Source organism: Bolinopsis microptera, chromosome 1 (assembly GCF_026151205.1).
Source record: "Bolinopsis microptera isolate Bmic1 chromosome 1, MBARI_Bmic_1.0, whole genome shotgun sequence".
NCBI classification, from domain to species: Eukaryota; Metazoa; Ctenophora; class Tentaculata; order Lobata; family Bolinopsidae; genus Bolinopsis; species Bolinopsis microptera.
This window is the reverse complement of record NC_087072.1, coordinates 13,212,759-13,232,561: the sequence shown is the minus strand read 5'-3', so window position 1 is coordinate 13,232,561 and position 19,803 is coordinate 13,212,759. Positions and strand designations below refer to the sequence as shown.

Here is a 19,803-nt window from a genome sequence, read left to right as displayed (position 1 = left end):
TTATTTTAGTATACTTAACATACCATCGATATAGATCAACAAAATCTGTTTTAATGAACTTTATTTAACACTAACTATTTTCAGATTGAGGAATACCCCTTTATCACTCCGAAGTTGATTCAAGTTCGACGAAACCTGAAGAAGTTTGAAGCCAGCCAATCACCCATGTTACTGTTCTCAGTCAAGTCATTCCTCTCGGAAACTAAAGCACGTGAGATGAGCCAGAAATCTGAATCTGAACGTTTGGAACCAGTTTCAGAAGTTGAAGATGTTGGAAGCAAGTTACCAGCAAAGATTGATAATGACAGTGAGACCCGCCATTATGAGGCTGAAGAGGGTAAAGAGAATATGACTGATGAACTCAAAGGTAATGAGACAGAAGAGCCAATGGCAACGGAATTGGAAGATGACGATAAGGAAAACAGAGATCCCAACGACAAACACGCCCCAGATGATTCAAAAACTGAACCCACGGAGCAAACTAAAACAGTCGAGATAATAGAGATCACCTCAAGTCAGAGCACTGAAGAAACTGATGTCACTGATTCTGAAACCACAGAGGTTTCAGGTCGAGATTCTGTGCAACCAGCAACAATGTTCAATAGCAACTCGGTGCTTCCTACGACTGATGCACTAAGTGAGGCAACAGTTATTCAAAACTCTCTATCAGCAGTTGTGTCCTCTAGAGAGCAGGATGTGATAACTGTAGGACGCTCTGAAACTAACTCTACATCTACAGAAGATACTGAGGCTTTAGAACCTGTCGTCGTATCGAGTGATAATTCTGACTCTACATCGGAAGAGTGTAAGATAGCTGGTTCTGAAGTCAGTAGGAATGATTCAGAATCCAATCCAGAAATAGAAATTGTTGATAAGAGAACTAGCCAAGTGAACAAGACAGCAGCGGTAAGGGATGCTACATCATCTACGGAACAAACCTCAGAGTCTTTGGAAAGCGATGAGTCTCACCCGACTGCATCAGTTATCTGTGAAGATTCACCCGAGAACAGTCTGGGCCTGACTTGCGACGAGGAGCTCTCATTATCATGTGAGATGAAGAAAAACAACAGTCATGGTAGTCCCTCTGTAATCGCAGAGACAACTTCCGAGTCATCACAGTCGATCAGCCAAGACATCTCAAAAACAATCAGTGAATTTACGAGAGAAGCTGAGTTTGAGATTCAAGGAAAAATAGTTGAGTCGCAAGAGGAGGGTATGGACTTTGAGGATGATTTTAAACTTAGCTCGACTGACAGTGATACCGCAGACGGTTTTGCTGATCAGAAACCTAAATCTGAGAACTCCTCCATCTGTAGTCTTATTCGGGATATGCCCGGTCTAAGTTCACCAGTCAGTAGAGATGAAGTCACTTCTACCGATGATATCACACATGAAACGGAAACCAGAGCTTCAGACCGTGACGTCACTGTTTCTGATGACGTCACGATATATGGTGACGTCACTAATCCTCTGGTGGATTATCCGCTGACGCAACCTAGACCCCTAGTAGATTATCCTCTCACTCAAGATGTAAATACATTTTCTTTCGAGGATGAGATCCAACGAATCGAGGATAAGCTTAGTACAATATCAGACCCTGAAAGGAGACATAACGAACGGTACAAAATAATCGAGCGTTTGTGTCGCGGTGGAAGAGAGAACTCTTGAGAGGCACGTAACATGAACATAGCCTGTTTGTGACACTTCCGTGCCCTACTTGATCGAGGATTCGTGATGTAACATGAAACGTGTTAATCTTTGGAAACGTCATGATGAATTGATAGGTGAGCAGTGAATGAAATGCGGGGACTGATACATAAATACGCAATAATATTTAGTTGCGCATTCAAAATCACATATTTTAATAATGAATGTTTTTATTTTAAATTATTCGATTGTTAACTTTTAGATATCGTTTGGTAAGGGGTACGTTTTTATTCAACAAGTAGTGGCTGTTATTTTGACTTTTCGTTTCTTAGTAATTTATCTGTTTTTACAGTCAAAACTGATTCGAAATCTCAAGGTTTCAGTTCATTTTTTATTTTTAACGCCATCTTTCAACTTATTTATTATCATGAACCTCCAAATCTAATACCCTCTTTGATTAAGATAATTATACCCCATTATTTGGCTGATTTTACAGCTTTGATTTGTTATGATACAAATTAATGACACAAATTTGTGACAGTGACAATTTTTTTTAACAATTGATTAGCATCGGGCTTTGAAGCTAGAGTTTATAATGTATTTGTAGAAAATGCGTTTATATTTATAGAAACACATAAGAAATTATTAAAGTCACAAATTGTTAAACCTCGCTTCATTATTTCTCTCTCGACTAAAAGGAAATGTCTGTAAGAACAACCCCTGAAGATCTCGCCCATATATTTTCAATTTCTAAAGAACAGATGTTGACCGTGGAATACGGATATTTCCTTCTTCTAAAGTAGAAGCTAATAATAAAATTGATAAATTCTAAACTCGAGACCATGCAACATTATGTTTGACGTCAACCTAAGTGCTTTCCAGTAAAAGTTCATAATCTACTAATGTCTGGTTATTTATTCTTGGCTTTGTGAATTAACCTACCCTTCAGATATGTGATTTCAGTCGGATAAATATTGATAATATGGAGAGAAATAAGGAGAGATAAGAACTGAGATAAGATGATTAATTTGATTTGGCTGCCTGTACTTCTTATCCCAGGTAAAACTATACCCGTTTATGTTTGTCATATGGTCTGCGTAGTAATTTGTTGAAGCGACCGTTTTGAATGCACCGTGGTCTGGCATGGTGCTGAAAGTTTTGGTCGAGTGTGGCGACTGAACAGAATTAAGAAAATTAAGCTTGAATTATTTGTTTTCTCCGCCTTATTCTGTCATGTAGGAGTGCACTTGAGGTTACCTTTATTATGACTTTTTTTAGCAGGTGAATAGCCGTCTAAACGAAACTGTTTCTTCTCTCTTCCAGAATGATCTGTTGCATGTCTGCCTGACCAAGTTTACGTTTAGAGTAGTCGCTCTCTTTGTAGCTCTCGAGCCACATTAATAAAGCATTTATTGTGTTTCTCACTTCAATAGTCAATTATTTAATCCGCGCTAATCGACTAGCGGTGCTAATATAGACGTGAATTGTGAAAGCTATGGCAATAAAACAGCCTTGCTTTGTGCAGTTGAGATTTCATTCTAGTTTCATTACACAATGAGCCTGATGTAGGTAGAATATGAACGGGGTTTGGAAACGACGGAAGGTTGCAGGTACTTGGTTTTGAGCAAATATTCAGGCTAAACGTAAGGTTGAGCCATGAAGTCAATGCAGTGAGCACCAATTATAAAATAATCAGATAACTGATTTGATAGTTACCGTCACTAGGGCTTTGAGGTAGTCTATCAGTCATTACCTACATTTAATGCTCTAATTAACCTCACAAAACGTGCAGAGGTTTCCTGACACTGCCCAGTTCCTGCAAACATGAATCACGAGGTTCCGTTTGGTGGAAATGCTCGCCTAGATTAGTGCGAGGTAGTGCCAGTGGTGCAGGGTGCAGGATAGTGTGCTGTTTAACTATTGCACAGTGCACAGTGTGTGTACTGCTGTAACTACAGAGTAATTACTCACTACCTGGAGCTAGTAATAACGCGGAGCACTGCACTCTCTCCTCTTTAGTTAATAGCAACTTGTCAACCTGTAGCTAATAGTAAAACTTCTCTTTTACTACTTGTAGTTTTAGCACAATCCCTCCTCTCTCCTCCTCCTGTTCCTCCTTCTCACTCTCCTCCTCCCTTCTCCATCTCTCCTCTTCCTCTCTGCTCGGAGATGGAGGTGTTAATATGGGTGTTATCGTGTTATTATTAACATGCGCTCTCCTTGTGTGAAATTGTTAGCTATCTGTCCTGCTGGTAGAGTTTATATTGGTTCCTCTTTTTGTGCTAATTTTCTCCTATTCGTTACTCCGGGTTAGTCAGCTGTATAGTTATAGTTTATACATCTCTCTCTACTAATATGACATTGTATAGAATAGGTTAGTTTGATTGTTTAATACTTATCTCCCACAAACTAACCAAATCCTGCATAATCTGTATTATTCGCTTTGTAAAAGTTACATGCATTGTGAAACACGGCTATATACTGTAGTAGTTGTACACTGTACAGTAGCCATGGTTGATCGATAGTACTGGAGAGTTATCGAGAACTTTCTGAATTCTGCCAGGTCTTACTACATGAATATGCAACTTTGTTAATCAGAATACACCATGCTTAGTTAGAAGCATCGTCTATTTATAGTGATATAAATACGGAGTCCGTAAAGAAGTTTCACTGCCATAATTCAGTGTCGGTCGTTTCAGTTTTTAATAAATTGTATCGATCGGTTAAACTTAACTGTCAACATATAGTATAGCTATTGCATTGTATTGGTTATTGGTTATTATCTCATAATCTAATATAGTTTATAGTTGAACTGCACTTCTTAGTCGAATAAGATATATTTAGATTTAAGATCAGCAGAATCGGGATGAAAAGTGCTTGATTTAACATTTGTTAGCCTGAAATTACCCGAAATTGCAGAGCCAACCGCAATTAGAAACCTTCAGCAGCTGAAGCACCCAGTAAATCTCCTATTTTCGGTTTTCTTTCATTCATGACAGTCTCTTTCTAGTGCTACTAAAGAACCAGTTTAGAACCAGCCGCCAGGCACAGGATATATCATCCTCAACTTGCCCAGCCTACCTATCTCTAATTCAGTTACTTTACTAACCAAGCCTAGTAACTCTAAGCAAGCTACTTAATCTCTAGTTTCTACTAAACATTCAGTTCCATCCACCCAGGTTTAAGTTTCGTGCAGGTTCGTCCCTCTGATTGGTTAAACCATTACCAAGATAACGTCCCCGCAGTACTGTCTTATACAGTTACAAGACCAGTTCTAACTAATGAGCCTAGTTAATGGGTTCAGGTTTAATGGCTCTAGTTGGACTGTATAACAGTGCTCCCGGATGTGTGCTCCAAGCAGGGTCCCTGTAACCAGGCATTAGTAACGTTAGAGAGCACGCCCCACCCTCGTCTCACATCTGGCTGCAGGGGTTACGTGGCTCTTTGTAGGGTTTGTTCCAGGACTAGAAGAGACAAGGTGTTCTCGCACAGTCAGCTCTTAGAGGGTAGATCCACCTTGGGTTCTTTGAGAGGATGCTTAGCTTTGATCTCCACTAAACATCGGTTTGTTGACGACTTAGTACTTGATTTTATTGTGATCGTAGTCAAGATGTCCCTTTGTATCAGGCTAACCCGGATTGTTCGGTACCATTTCTGCCTCCTTCTTTTTGAATAATTCACTGAGTGAGCTGCCCCTCTCGTCTACAAAGCAAACGTTTAACGTCCAGGTTATGGTAATGTGGCTCTAACCAGGCTAGCCCGAGCTAAGTAGCGTCAACAGCAGTTAAATTAACACAGTGTAGTGGTTACACTTCACACTGCCGCCCCACCTCAGTTCCTGTGCCCGCTAGTCCCTCATTGGCTGCCCCGCCACCCCACTATTGGCTGCCCCACCACCCCACTATTGGTTCCTGTCCGGCTGAACTGTGCTATTGTTTTACTATCTGGTCTATCTATGGGACACTATTATTTGTGCTAGACCTGTCTTTGTTCCTACTGGTAACGCTGTGCAGTCAGCACTGTCCCAATTACCACGTGGTGTTCACAGTTCTGATGTAATGTATTTAGTAGGGTAGTTTGTGTGGTACTAACTGTGAAGTGCACTTGTTGTTTCCCCGAGTGTGGTGTTTGGAATCAGCGTACCAACTTGTATTCGATGTAGGTGTCTGTTTTGTTATTTGTGATCGTGATCTCTTTTAATGACAACAATGGTGTTATTAATCACGGGACATGATATGCTGTGTGAACGTGTGCCACTCTCAATTGCACTTTTATATTTATATTTGTTCGTTATGACCGGAGGACTGATAAGAGCGAATTGTATCCCTACAAAAGCGCTGTCGTCATTCATATTTCTCAACTTTTCTTACTGTTAACCTTTTTCATGGTTGAGAGAATTTTTGATAACTTACCAGAAATAGCGTGGCCCTGAGATTTTCCCTGGTGATGTGGAGCCCGGATGTTCAGAATAATATTTTGGGGCCCTGTGATAGGTTATTCAGTGCGTTGGTTTTATGTTTCGTGTGCACCAGATTTATTATTTTCCTTAGAAGAGTTTTCCGGTGTCGGACAAATTAGCCTTGTGGATTAATTTTAGTACAATAGCCAGGCTAGGTAGAGTATGTAACTATACGACCATACGAATTACGTTTATATGTTATGTCATGTTCCGATAGAGGAACTGTTGAAAGGATGACTCCCGAATTGATAGATGGAGACACCCAGATCCAGGCAAACCATCCCTCAACGACCGGCCATGTCGCATAATCAATCATAACTAATTAGTAATTACATAACTAATTACAATATAACCACCTTGGAGGTAACAATTATAGAGCTGAGCTACGTCAGCGGCTGCTGTCTAGGTCGGACAGAGGCTGTCCTGATTTCCTGGATTTGAGGCCGATTATGCCGTGCAAATGCTAGATTTAGTGCTAGGAGCGTTGCGTTAGTGTCAATACTGAGGTGTGTGTTATTTTAGTACTTGTTTGCCTGGCCGGTCCTGAGATTACTCCACCTTTTAGTAGCAGATCGTATCAGAGACTGGAAGTTCTTGGACTATTTGCAAGTTGTTGTCCGAGTGTTACTCCCTGCCGTCAGTACCTCGTCATTATTCCTCTCTATTTCTGTAAGTGTGGTAGGGTTCCTGGTGCCAACACCATGTCAGGGATCATAGGTCTCCAGATTTAGAGATCTCTTTCACAGAGTCTCCTAGTTCCCGAAATATCTGCAGGTTGTTACTCGACTGTTACCTCCTATCTTCGATATTTGGTCATTGATCCTCTCTATTACCAGATATTTGGCAAGTTTCTATAATCAATCATTGACCTCTTCATCATTTTACTTGTTGGTTGGACAGCCAATTACAGGTCTTGAGACACCTACTCATGACCCCCCCCCCCCCCCCCCCCCCATCGACATTCGGTCATTGTTCACCTCAATTTCCGCAAGTTTACGGAAGTTTATCATTGACCCCCTGATACGGATAATTCTATTTACACCCTTAGCTAACTATATTTTGCCACGATTACCACGACCCACATATTGTTACCACGTTGCATCACGTTCCAATCTCAGTCTTTTACACTCATTACTTCTGGAATAGTTCCTCAGGTTCCATGTTGAAACTTCCAACATCGCATGTATCACAGTTCTCAGTCACGTTCTCAGTCACGTGTCTCATCCCAAGGTCACGTGCTCCCTCGCTCCATCTCGCCTCATAGGGCAACTGACTCAGACTCAGACTCATACTTCAGAACCATCTCTAAAAGCAGATGTTAGCTAGGCTTATGTACACATTGTGTAACTCTCTTTCGCAACTCTCTCACACTTTAGCTGATGTACTGCTACAAAACTACCTCATTCTCCTTTGTCGGGCCACATTCGTAAGTGATAGCGTCAGTTTCCCTGTCTTTACCTCATACCAATTATGTGAACTGTCTGTCTTCAAAGGAATTGTTCTGCTTACTTGTTACTTCTTTCAACGGGAGACTTCGCTATTTATCATTCTTTGGATTCCCTTTGAGAATAACTTATGCCCGATCAGCTGTGAACAGTCGCTATTGGTTTTGAAGTTTATGCAGTGCGAGTGGTTGCTGGGCATGCACAATGCGCATTATTATAAATTTTGTTTTTTCTCATTACCTGAATAACCTGACAGTTAGCATTATCGGCGTCAGCGTATCTTGATAACTTAGATGATCAGTTAAATTTATTAACTACGTACCCTGACGTCCTGACAAGTTGACTTGTTTTTGGTATCTGCAACTCCGGCGACGGCAATCTTGCCAATATATGTTATCAATGTCAGTCTCGCACATAGATCATTTATCCATCGGAACCACAGGTCACCACCGTTACACATAACAAATTGTGTACCTGAATCTCCCAGACATCTCCCCTAGATCTGTGATCATTTGTTTGTTAAACATACAGCTCCACTAATAACGTGCTCAACTTGGCGCCCTCTGTCGAGACTATATGTTGATCCCGTACTATCGGGGCTCCTGTGTATTTTGTCTCTGCGGAGTTTCTACAGCAGCCTAGTAGTAAAATAGGACTGTTATTAGTCCAGGGATACAACGGTGATATCATTATCATGTGTTAGTGGTTAATGATCGGACCATTTCCCAATTTTCTGCCGTCTCCCAGTCGCTCTCCTGTACCATGTTTAACATTTATTATCGTTAAACAGGGTCGATCTATGATCAATATATATGTTTGTTTAAACGCACTGTTTTGCTAATAACCAGCCATAACCAGTCAATGGCCCTGATTCAATCTCAACCCCACCACGTCCCCCTTCACTCTCATTACGGAGTTGTTCAGCAAATGGGATAAGATGGTCTTGATCTGGTTACTTGATCTGGTTACTTGATCTAGTTGCTTGATGGTAACTGTGGGTAGTCTCTCAAGACAGTGCTCCACAAAATTGCTAACTGTAATGGACCTGTAGCTGTTCTCCAATGTTACAATGCGGTGTGTAATGTGGAATGTATACTAGTATGATGTATATATATATACTACCTGTAGCGAGTCTAAAAAACGAAAGATCGTGCGCGGCTCGTGACCTAGCACGTGGGCATGTAAAGTCACCGTTAATTGCGATCACGCGTGTAAGTTAAAGGCCAATGACGCTCTCCCCTTTACCGTTACACTCCGTATGTTTCTACCCTTTCCAACTGATACTATTCACCTTGTATTCGTTATTGTGCGTTATCATCTTCAATTCTCATGTTATATTCTCATTGTATATTGTATAACTAACATATTATTATAGTCTCATAATGTAACTTACAAGTACACTCGATAATTTGGCGTCTATACTATTTAGAGGCAGACATATCATGTCGCTGTTTCGCTAAACGATCTTGAATTTCGTCTCTCTCTTTAGCTAGCCAACAATAAGATTTGTCGCCAGCTCTTGCCAGTGTCTCAAATCTCGATTTATCGTAGTCACTAGTAACCCCCAATTACTACCCGAGGGTACTGGCAGGTCGCCAGCCCTTCCTCCCCGCTCTTTCCTAATTACCGGAATAGCAATACCTGCCCTGTCAGTTGTCATCTGAATAATAATGAGGGTTTAAACTGTGAATTTTCTCGTTAACATGAGATGAGAGGAGCTAGTTTGTCTAATTATTCCCCATGTAGCTGGTCGAGCTCACAATTATCGCTAGTTACGCTCTGGTCTGCGAGTTCAGCGCAGCTGCTGTGAGCATTACATATTATGTAGGAGTGACTGTACGCGAGTGTAAGCACATGTGTCTATAGTGAACCTTTGCAAATGTTTCTCCGCGGCAGCACCTGTGCTCTTTGCTGGTTCTCTGTCGGTGGGCCAGGCTCTTGTAATATTACTATTGCGACACCAGGCTCGGACTTGTATAGCGTTTTAGGTTTTTACCTGATTTCTCTTGCTCGATTGTTCTGGGAATTTCGGGTCCATTTTTAACGCCTGTTTTTGTTCTTAGCAATCGATCAGACTGGAATTCCTTGTTTGAGATCCTGGTGGTGTTAAATATTAATAATGCCATTAATTTCGTGATATATCCTTTTAGCTGTAGGACTTTGTTCTCCACTAACTGGGAGTTGGGACAAACTTCTACAAACTTTTACCCGCCATTTGACCAGTAACACCATAATTCAATTACCAATTCTGATAAAATCAGCCCCCACTTAAGGGGTGAAGATTACGAATATTATAATGCTAAATGACTGTTTCCCCCTATTGTCAGTGTACCCGATGAATTGCTGCACTAAATTCCAATTATCACATTAGCCAATTACCGCACCGTCTGGTTTTAATTATTCTCCTAACTGGGTTTAATACCTGTCACGTCTCACCAAGTCTAGGCCCTCTCCCCTCTCCCCCTCTCTCTCTCTCTTGGTTCTGTCACTGGTGGGTCACTGGGTCACGTCCCTCTTTTCTGAGTACTCGGGTATTATAATTCTGTATAATTCCGAGTACCTTGATATTATAATTCTATAATTCTATCCGATATTTAATTTCATAAGACAGAGTCATCGCTTTTTGGAGGTTCTTGTTTCCGTTGGTGTTCTTCAGTCTGTGCTAAATTTCCCAAATTTGTGGTATAACTCATTTGTCCGGTTATGAATTTTTGGGATTCCGCTGATATCCCGTCATCTCCCCAGCACTTTTCCGGCCAATGTCGCTATAAGTTTTACTGAGTCATTCGCCGTTTTAATAGTTCCTGTCTTGTGTCGCGACGCACTATCCTCCGAGCATAGGTTAACCTGGTGACAAGTTTCGATAGTTTAGTGTACTTCACGAACCTCTAACACCCTCATCTACGGTCGCCGCAATACTGCTCGCTGTTTTCAGTAATTAGTCTTGTGTATAGTATATTAGTAACTGCATTGCCATTTTCAAGATGACAAATTTAAATTTGTTGTCCTCATTTCCGTACTATTGGCTCGAGTAGACAACCTTAGCTCAGTCCAAGCAGTGCTGTTTGTGATTTGGCAGATCAATAATAACTGACCCCACCTTGGTTGAAATCGCACTTTTTACATCTTTTGTTGATGTTAAAAGTTGTGAATTTATTATAAGTGTGTTGGTGTGAATTTTTAAGGCACGTCTTGAAATTTGCGGCCATTGATTACTGTAGCGTGCATGATAAATAAGCATCATATGTTAGTTAAACTCTAGTTGTTCTCTGTAAATTTTTCCATCCAGTACTTCAATACGAGTCAAGTATATCAGCATGAGGCTGGTCTACTCTCGCTCGTGCGGTGGATGATCAATCGTGAAAATGTGCACTGGAAAAGTTGTGATGATTCGTTCCCGAGCCATTTCCAGCGCAAAATATTGTTACAATGTTTTGTATTTAGCATGTAGAGTTGTGCGATGTTTTCACACTAAGTCGCGAGCTCTGGCAAACGTGATGCTCGTGTAGTTATTGTTGTACGACTTGTACGTACTACTGTAGTTTGTACTTGTTTCCATCACAACCGCCTCACGGTTTCCATCACAACCTGCCCATTACTGCCACAACTTGTCAGTTAAGTTACCATCACAACCTACCTGTTACCATGAAGATATGGTGCTTGTTTCCTCCCAACTCTTTGTCCTGGTTATTCAGTGATTCTCCCCGTGTCTTCAGTTTAGTTTATAATAAGATTTAAGGTTTAGTTTTGAGCGAGAATTTGTGATATACATCGGGTGTTTCAATGTCGTGCACCAAAAGGATTGTTGACAAGGCACTCGCATTTTTCGCGACCTAGTCGTCTAGCTATGTACTAAGTACTTGTAACTATGTATACGAATATAAAATTTGATTACAACTTTACAAGGTTTTGTACAAGTTTATCTCAAACTTGATGTCGTTATAATTGCTCAATTGATTTACTTGGGTTGATCCAATCAATGCTCAGTTGAATTAATGATTTCCTAATCGATTTCGATCAATTTGAATCATTGATAGATCACGCTACACTGCAGAGCATTTCGTTATCCTAATGACTCTGTAATCTCCCGTCTACACCTCAGTTTGGAGGGTCCTGTCTAGTCGACATGTTACAGAAACTATGTCAGTATGTGGTCCATTTCACGGGTATACCCCTGAATATTCACTCTGGTACCAGGAAATTAGTTTACAAATTATTATCACAGCCACCACCAAATTAAATCCCCTTTCACTAGTGTCTAGCCCTGTTAGCTCTAAGTGCCCCTCATCACTCATCAAATAGGTGCTAAAGTGCAATTCTACAGTAACTGAAGGTGCGATAAAGGGGGCCTTTTTAATGCGTATTTTACTAAGCTTACCCTAAGAAAGTGCTTTGTGGGCCGCTTTGTGACTAATGGTAAAATGTGAGTGTCTTGTAACATGTGTAATCCGATACACAGCCAGAACTGGCTAGCCCTCATCTCATAGTCCGGTTTCGATTGAACATGTGAAAAAAGAGAGGGATAGAATGTCCAGGAATCAGGACCCCTATTCATTTAATGAGACCCGATCCAATTACCATTCCGACCATTTACAGTTAATGAGGTTCTCACATGAAACATGCAGTGAGCAGGTAGCCTCGTGTTGACTTGTGGGTATATCGGAGAACCCTCATTTGATATGCTTGTGCGTGATAAGGTTTCTGATAACACGAAGAGTCCCTTTTAATATGCCGATCAGGTTGTTGTGTGTTTTGTTTCATAATAAATGAGAACTCTCTCTCCTACACTATACGTAGAGTAGTTCTCTAGTTTATCGCACAGTATTTGCGTGTAATTCTGCTCTCCTCCATTTGCTTGTACCCACTCGCTGAAAGTGGAAGTTCTAGTCGCAAGTCTCAGCTAAAAGCACTTTCTGCCTAATTAAAGTCACACTAGCTGCCCGCATATTTCATGACTCCCGGAGCCCGGGTACCACGGCGAGACCGGGCACAGTTTTACTTTATCTCCCGACGCTTTCACGGGCGCTTGTCAGCACTTTTCAGCTTTTCATTTTCCCTTTCTTGGTTTACAAATACCTCTCTGTAGGCTCGAGCCTTTGAGGGGAACTAGCTTCTTTCAGATCAAAGGGTTGATAAGAGGATAAGAGATAGTTCCAATTATGGGAAACTTTTAGTTAATCACGGCAGCGGTTAGCGCGACTCGTTAGAACTCCAGAGTGACATGACACTGACAAGTTGAGCCGGATTGTTTCTGTGATTATTATCTCTCTCCAGCTGTAAGTAGTAGACCTGTAAACTATCCTCAAATTGAGCTCCACTCCCTGTCCACATTAGTCCGTACTTTAGTCGGCATTAATCAGGTACAGTCTGGGACCCTGTCTAGAACCTGTCACTCTACTGACCAGTTCCCCTGATATCTACTCTCGTTACCAATGACCAGTTCCTAGATAAAGGACCCAAGTTACCAGGCAATCGCTCTGTGGCACTTTTACTAGGAGCTCTGCGGTTCTGACCTAACCAAAACATTACCGGCACTGCCGTAAACTGGACCGGATAAGAACAATACCGGACAATGCCGTCAACAACGAGACATTGGTCATGTGACCTGGTGGTCTGGGTCACGTGCCCTGTTGATAAAGTGGTCCACAAAGAGGTGACGAGGATTCCTCCTCTAAAGAGGAGATATACCTGTTATCACGAGTCTCCCTTATCCCTGTAATGCCTATATTTACTGTCACACTGTGTCGCCGCTTTGTGCGAGAGTTGGTATCAGATGTGTTTTGTGTTATTTTGTTACTGTCATGATATTATCTTACTCTTTTTGAGGTCTGCAACTTTATCCGGATAACATGCTGCACCGGAAGCCAATCTTGGAGGGGTTCAGATCATGGTACTTCAGTAATCAGTAATATAACCACAACAAAGTGTAGGATGTTATATTCACAGATTCAGTTTCCCTTGCTTTGGTGGGAAGCGTATTGTTTTAATAGAGTGGTTCCCAGGCATTGCTATTGTCTCCCGTTATAGTGTACAATATCATATGCTACTAATATATCACAGACAATGTATTGTTGTTGGGTGCTATATTAAGTAGTTACAGTGTGGTTTGTGATAGTTGGTACTTGCCGCAATGTTTTCTAATCGGACATTATGCCCATATTAACCCTGATGATAAGTGGGTGTATTTTTGCAATTTGTCATTTTCTTTTAGACTTATTTTAATCAGTGAGTTATTTTGTCTGCATATATACCAAAAAGGTGACATTCTGAGGGCAATCACTTTTTCTGGTAAATGAAACGGAGCTCGTCAGTTTAAGCTATTTTTTATCGCCGCTGGTGACGGTTCAGATATCACCTCCTCTAAAAATTAATTAGTTGGTCTGCAGTCTTCTAATCTTACTTCAGAAACTTATCTCAGCCTCTGTTGACAGATTATGATTGACACATCAAGTGATAATTTGGTTGATAGATACATAAATCTACCAGAATCTGACGTTTCAGTTTTGTGGCACTTAGTGGTCGGTTGAATCTGGTACGGGGTGGTCTAACTGACCTCTCACCACATCCTACTGGTAGTGACATGGACTAGTTCACACTTTTTAAAAAGAACTTCTTAACAGTTATAAAAGGAGGTCACGTAAACTGACCTGACAATTTAATTCCAGTTGACAGATTCTCACATGTTTAACATCTGTCAGACAGCTATAGTCGCTGAACACCAAGTATAAACGCTTTTTACTTTTCTCGTAACTTTTCATTCCACGTTTGTAATTCGTTACACTTTGCCAGACTCAAGACAGCGAATGTTATGTCAACTGTAGCTACTCCGAGGACCGAGTCTCGTCCGTGTCATCTCTCTAAACGACGTTACATTGAATCAGGTCCGTTGTAAATCAGCTATAATTTATTAATTTCTGTCTAGAATAAACGGTATTAAAGTTAAGTTAATTTGAACGACTCTCTTTATTTATAAAGTAATGAACTTTAACTAAATTAAAGACAACTATAAAGATGTTTTCATGGCACATTCTGTCCCGTATATAATAAACAACTCCCTCACAGACACGGAGCAAAGTTCAGAACACCTGTTATCCGCATTCAAACACCTGGGACGCTTGCGGAGGAACTCTCTTTTCTGCGATGTTATACTAGAAGCAGAAGATGGCCAGATCAGCGCTCACAAAGTGATCCTGGCTAGTCGGTGCTCGTACTTCCGAGCCATGTTCATGTGTGGAACCCGCGAGAGTTGGGCAACCGAGGTTAAACTTACTGGAATATCCCTGAAGACGCTCGACATTGTTGTCGGGTTTATTTACAATGAAAAGATTCGTATTTTAGGTTAGTTTAAAGTTTGAGTTCTGTGAGAAATGGTTTTTATCATGCACTTTTATCGTCAATTTGGTTATGTCACTTTTGCAGCTTTCTTTGAGCCTTTGACCACCAAGCGAAGGAAAATAGTTACAAATGAAATAGTTACAATTATTGTGGGAAATCCGAAATACGTTTAAACCCACAAGATCACCTCACACCCATTAAACTAGCTTAGCTTCACTCTTAATTCATACTTAACGGCCTACAACGTATGCGAAAATCGTGATTCGACCATTCACGAAACACAGAATTGTGAATCGTGTGTGGTTGCTTGGTATTTTCCCTTGTTCATTAGATAAATGATTATTGATTGCAAATCTACTGGCTTAAGTCCAACAAAAAACCTCATATCATTATACATCGGTAATAAAATAATATCTCATCAGATTGATCAATTTCAACCATTTCCCCATGTTTTACAGACAATTCTATCCATTTAACTTGATAAATTTGATTATATCTATCTGACCATAAAACGTATCTCCAGGTGAAGACGTTCAGGGTGTACTATCCGCAGCTGAGATGATGGACCTAGGAGACCTCAAAAGAATGGCCCTGAAATACATGACCTCCCACGTTTCCTCCTCAAACTGCCTTGCTGTGTGGCAAGTCTCTGAACTTTACTCCTGCAACATCGCCGCTGCAGAGGCCAGATCTTACGCTCTGAAAAACTTCACGAAAGTGATCGACACGCCTGACTTCGTACAACTGGATCCCCAGAAACTCATGATGCTCCTGTCAGATGATCTACTGAAGGTTCCTGAGGAGAGGGTGGTGCTGGAGGCGGTTACTAAGTGGTTTAAACACGATGAAACCGAGAGGAGGGACTTCATGCCTGAACTTTTAAACTCTGTCAGGTATGGTAAAAACACAGAGCTTTATGCTTTTTTCCGACATGATACACTCTATTTCATTGTTTACCCTCCTATACTGCTGCCGGTTTTCTGTTGATAACAATCATGCTGGGTGTGGTGAAGCACTTTTGTAATCCTATTAACGCCTGTCAAGATAAATACACAAAAGAGATTCGGCAGGTCGATAAGATTCCCTTATCAGATTTTATATAATTGCTATAAATCAACTCTAACCACCGCTGTCACTTCAGGTTTCACCTATTTGGAACGAGCGACTTTGTGAAAGCCATCACGACCACTAAATGTGTGGAGGCGGTGCCACACCTAGAGACAGCGCTGTTGAACCACTTTGAACCCCTTAAAAGACAAGTCTGCACTGTGCCTGGACCTCCCAGGAACAGGGGACGCAGGAAGATTGTGGACGAGCTGGCTGTCATCATTGGAGGTACTGATAAACCACTTGGTGCTTCTACTCGAGATAAACCACTTGGTGCTTCCTAACTAGAGATAACTTTAATATTGATCATCATGAGTGATAGATGTCTGGCGCTTGCTGGCGTGTCAAGGCTTTTCAAGTAAAGCCATCACTATCAGTTTGTTTAACCTCGTACTGTTTAACCTCAGACTAACCAACTCCCTCTCTCTCAGGTCAACAAGAAAACTCTATCTGGTCCAAGACATGGGGCTGTGATCTGAGTAGCACGAGTCCTCCTGACAAAGAGGTTAACTCCAGTGACAGTTCCTGGTACTCGCTCCCTCTCCCTCTCACTCAGAGACGCGATCACGTGGCTATTGGACGGGGTTGTGACGTCATCATAGCTGGAGGCAGTAACGGGACCGACCATATCAGTAATGTTGAGAGGTGAGATAAGCACCGGTCCGGGTTGGAAGTTCTTATTTCAATTCAGATAAACTTAAATTATTTCTTAGAATAACTGATTGTTTTGGAGAACTTCGGTGTCTGTTCCTAGGCTAGAAATTAATTTAATTAATTTCCTTCCTATTGTTAAGTCTCAAGTATATGTTTCTTATCCGAAAAATGACCTTACCCTTCGTGACATATTCCATAATCAGTCACAAGTCAACAATAAGTCACGAGCCCCTAACAAACTCTATTTCAGGTACGATGCGTACGTGGGGCAGTGGCAGGAATTACCGAGCATGTTGCACACGAGGAACCACCTCTGTGGGGTGGCGCTCAACAACAACGTGTTCGTCGGGGCGGGAACTAACGATTCTAATTCTTATCTCAGCTCTATGGAGATGTTAGATGCTGAAACGAATAGGTGGTTAGAAGTCGCTAGTTTGGGTACTCCGAGGAGATCTTGCGCCGCTACCAGCAACAACAATCAGATAGGTAAGCTGATTTAAATATTGGCCACTAATCACTGATCATCCATCTTATCATATAGTCTGACTCTTAATGATTCCAGAATCCATAATGATATGCGTGAATATGCGTGATTAACGTAGAAACCCTAATTAACACGGTCCTTTATTTCAGTTGTTGCTGGAGGGGCAGGAAGAAACTGTATGGATCTGTCCACAGTTGAAATGTACGACCCTCGAGAGAGAAGTTGGAGAACAGGACCCTCGCTCCGTCAGGGGCGTCGGGGATTCGGCCTTGTCTCTATTGATGTGAGTTATAATGATTAAGATTTATATGTAGGTTTTGTATTACTATCGTGTAACTTTGGTAAGTTTATTTACATTGTTCGCGAGTTAAAGTCTGACTGAGCTATCAGTTTACGACCGTTACACTATTGTCAATTAGTTAATAGCAAATGTTTCAGAATAATATCTACGCACTGGGCGGCTTCACGAGCTCCCCTAGTCTGGGCTACACGTCCTCTGTAGAGCAGTTCGATATGAGAGCCAACAAGTGGACCGAGTTCACTGACCTCCCCATTAAAACGGGCTACTTCGGCTGCGCTGTAACCAAGTCAAAAAAGGTAAGGGTCAGATATTTGCCCGTTACTTTAAGATTTTACAACTTGACTCAGAATTAGCTGCGTGTCAGGGTTCCATGTTTACTAGGTTCCAGGTTTTGCCAGATACTATATTTTAGTGCCAATCACAGTAAAACTCACTGTCTGTGTCGTGATTCTAACACATAGTTACTTCTGGGCCAGTCTGTGCTATCATAATAAGCTTGGTAAGCTGACACAACTTAATTGGCACCATATACTTGTTGAGCTGACAAATTAGTGACATCAGCTCTCTGACCTTACTGCAACATGTTCATAGTTAAACTTATTAATAAAGTAGGACGGAAGTGGTTTGTCTGTTAATCATCTGACATTATGTCAGATTGATGCAACATATCACCAGATTATTCTAACAGATTACTCGAACCGCCAGATTAATCTAACAACTGTTCCTCTCTTTTACAGGTACTGATATGCGGGGGAATGTCGCACAGTCAGCTGCTTGTCTGGGATCCGTCCTCACTACATCTCACCACATACTCCGGACCTCCGCTCCCCTACTCCGGCACTATTACCGCTTGTGGTGCTATCTCATGATATCCCTCAACATCTAGTCATCCTCTCATTTAAACTAGTGGAAACTGCTGGAAACCTTTTTCATATACTGAGCTTCGAGATAAACGTTATGATATTTGTGATTCTGGGCTATGTAATATAATGTGTATTTAGAATTTTAATGATTTTATTTTCGAATATCTGATTTCTGTGAAATTTGATAATATCTTTTGTTGGACGTAGTACCATGATATCCGGTTTGCACCATGATAACCAGTTTAAGAACTTTCCGTATCACAGCTTATAAATACATGTGATGCGGTCTTGTGTGTGCTTAACGGCATTGAATTTGAGATAATGTGTAATTTTCAGGTGTTGAGTTAATGGTAGTTTCGTTATAGTTTTAAAGATTTTAATTTGAAGTCCTTGAGTTCTGTATGTAGTTTATAAGTAACTCTAGTTTGTTATGTAGCTGAAATGTGAAATCGTACGTCACCACATTTGCATATTTTTGAATAATGTGCTTTTGGAATTGCTCACAAGACTGGGTGTTAAGTCATTTAAATGTGTTAACTAGACCGGTAGGCTGGTTTATTCATTACATTTCTTTCAATTTAGCATTTCATTCAAATATGGATGTTTAGCTTCTATATAATTTTGAGTGGAAACCAATTGTGAAAGACTTAATTGTGAATAAATACGATCTTACAATTCAATGAAACACATGGTTTTGAATTACTTTTTAGAATTAGGATGAAATATTTTCAAAAAATTTGCAACTGTCCAAAAATTCCGGGGTTCTGTTCCATACCGTCCATCAATACGTCACCACACTACCTTATGACGTCACCACACTATCTGATGATGGCATTACTGTGGTCCGGGTTGCTCCAGCCAACTGAGCAGGCACCACTGCAGCTGTTTCCCTTATAAGCCACACAGTCTGCATCGCTAGAGCACCCGCCTGCTGGACCGTCTGATGAGATGCACCACTCTATACTGTTGATAACACCGTACTCGTTGTTGCAAGTCCCCTTGGGTCCATCCCAGGCAACAGCTCCCATTCCGTTACACTGACTCCAGCATTTGTTATCACTACACCCAAACAGACACAGGTTTTCATAGTTGCAGGAGTAGGTGTTGTAGAAGTTCAGGTTGCATTTTGTGTACTGGTCGTAACACTGCACTGCACCGATCAGAAGTGTGGTTGCAATAACCGTAGTCCACATTGTCATCTTTAGATAGAGAGAAGGAGAGTTTCTTTAGATAGAGAGATTGTACTGGAAATGAATAATGAGCCTTTCTCTGCCTTGCTTTTATACGATCTGAACAGAAGGTCAGGGAGTTGTTACAAATTTCTAGACTTGCTACTTTATTGGAATTAAAGGTATAGCTTAACTGAGTTGATAGTAAATCTTTAAATGTTGCATGGAGACTACTAAATGAAAGTTGTGCTGTGAACCACAGAAATTATAACAAACCTTTACATCTGGTACTGTGTCTAGCCAATTGTAAAATGATACTTTTAACTGTTAGAGGCTCCG

General features: G+C 41.0%; 2 protein-coding genes across 2 annotated transcripts in view; both read left to right on the top strand.

Annotated features, from left to right (window-relative positions):
* LOC134826120 (mucin-2-like) overlaps window positions 1-2,311 on the top strand; it is a 32,132-nt gene extending 29,821 nt beyond the window's left edge. Inside the window, exon 23 of the mRNA XM_063838395.1 lies at window positions 85-2,311. Coding sequence (XP_063694465.1) covers window positions 85-1,668 — 1,584 coding nt within the window. The 3' untranslated portion in view covers window positions 1,669-2,311. The remainder of the gene's footprint in view (window positions 1-84) is intronic.
* Window positions 2,312-14,313: 12,002 nt separating this feature from the next.
* LOC134822327 (kelch-like protein 17) lies at window positions 14,314-19,537 on the top strand. The gene is made up of 9 exons (XM_063833323.1): window positions 14,314-14,432; window positions 14,614-14,889; window positions 15,410-15,779; window positions 16,028-16,221; window positions 16,425-16,638; window positions 16,898-17,133; window positions 17,281-17,414; window positions 17,570-17,728; window positions 18,170-19,537. Exons 1-9 carry the CDS (start codon window positions 14,360-14,362, stop codon window positions 18,299-18,301), a joined length of 1,788 nt encoding a protein of 595 aa, XP_063689393.1. The 5' UTR covers window positions 14,314-14,359; the 3' UTR covers window positions 18,302-19,537.
* Window positions 19,538-19,803: the final 266 nt, after the last annotated feature.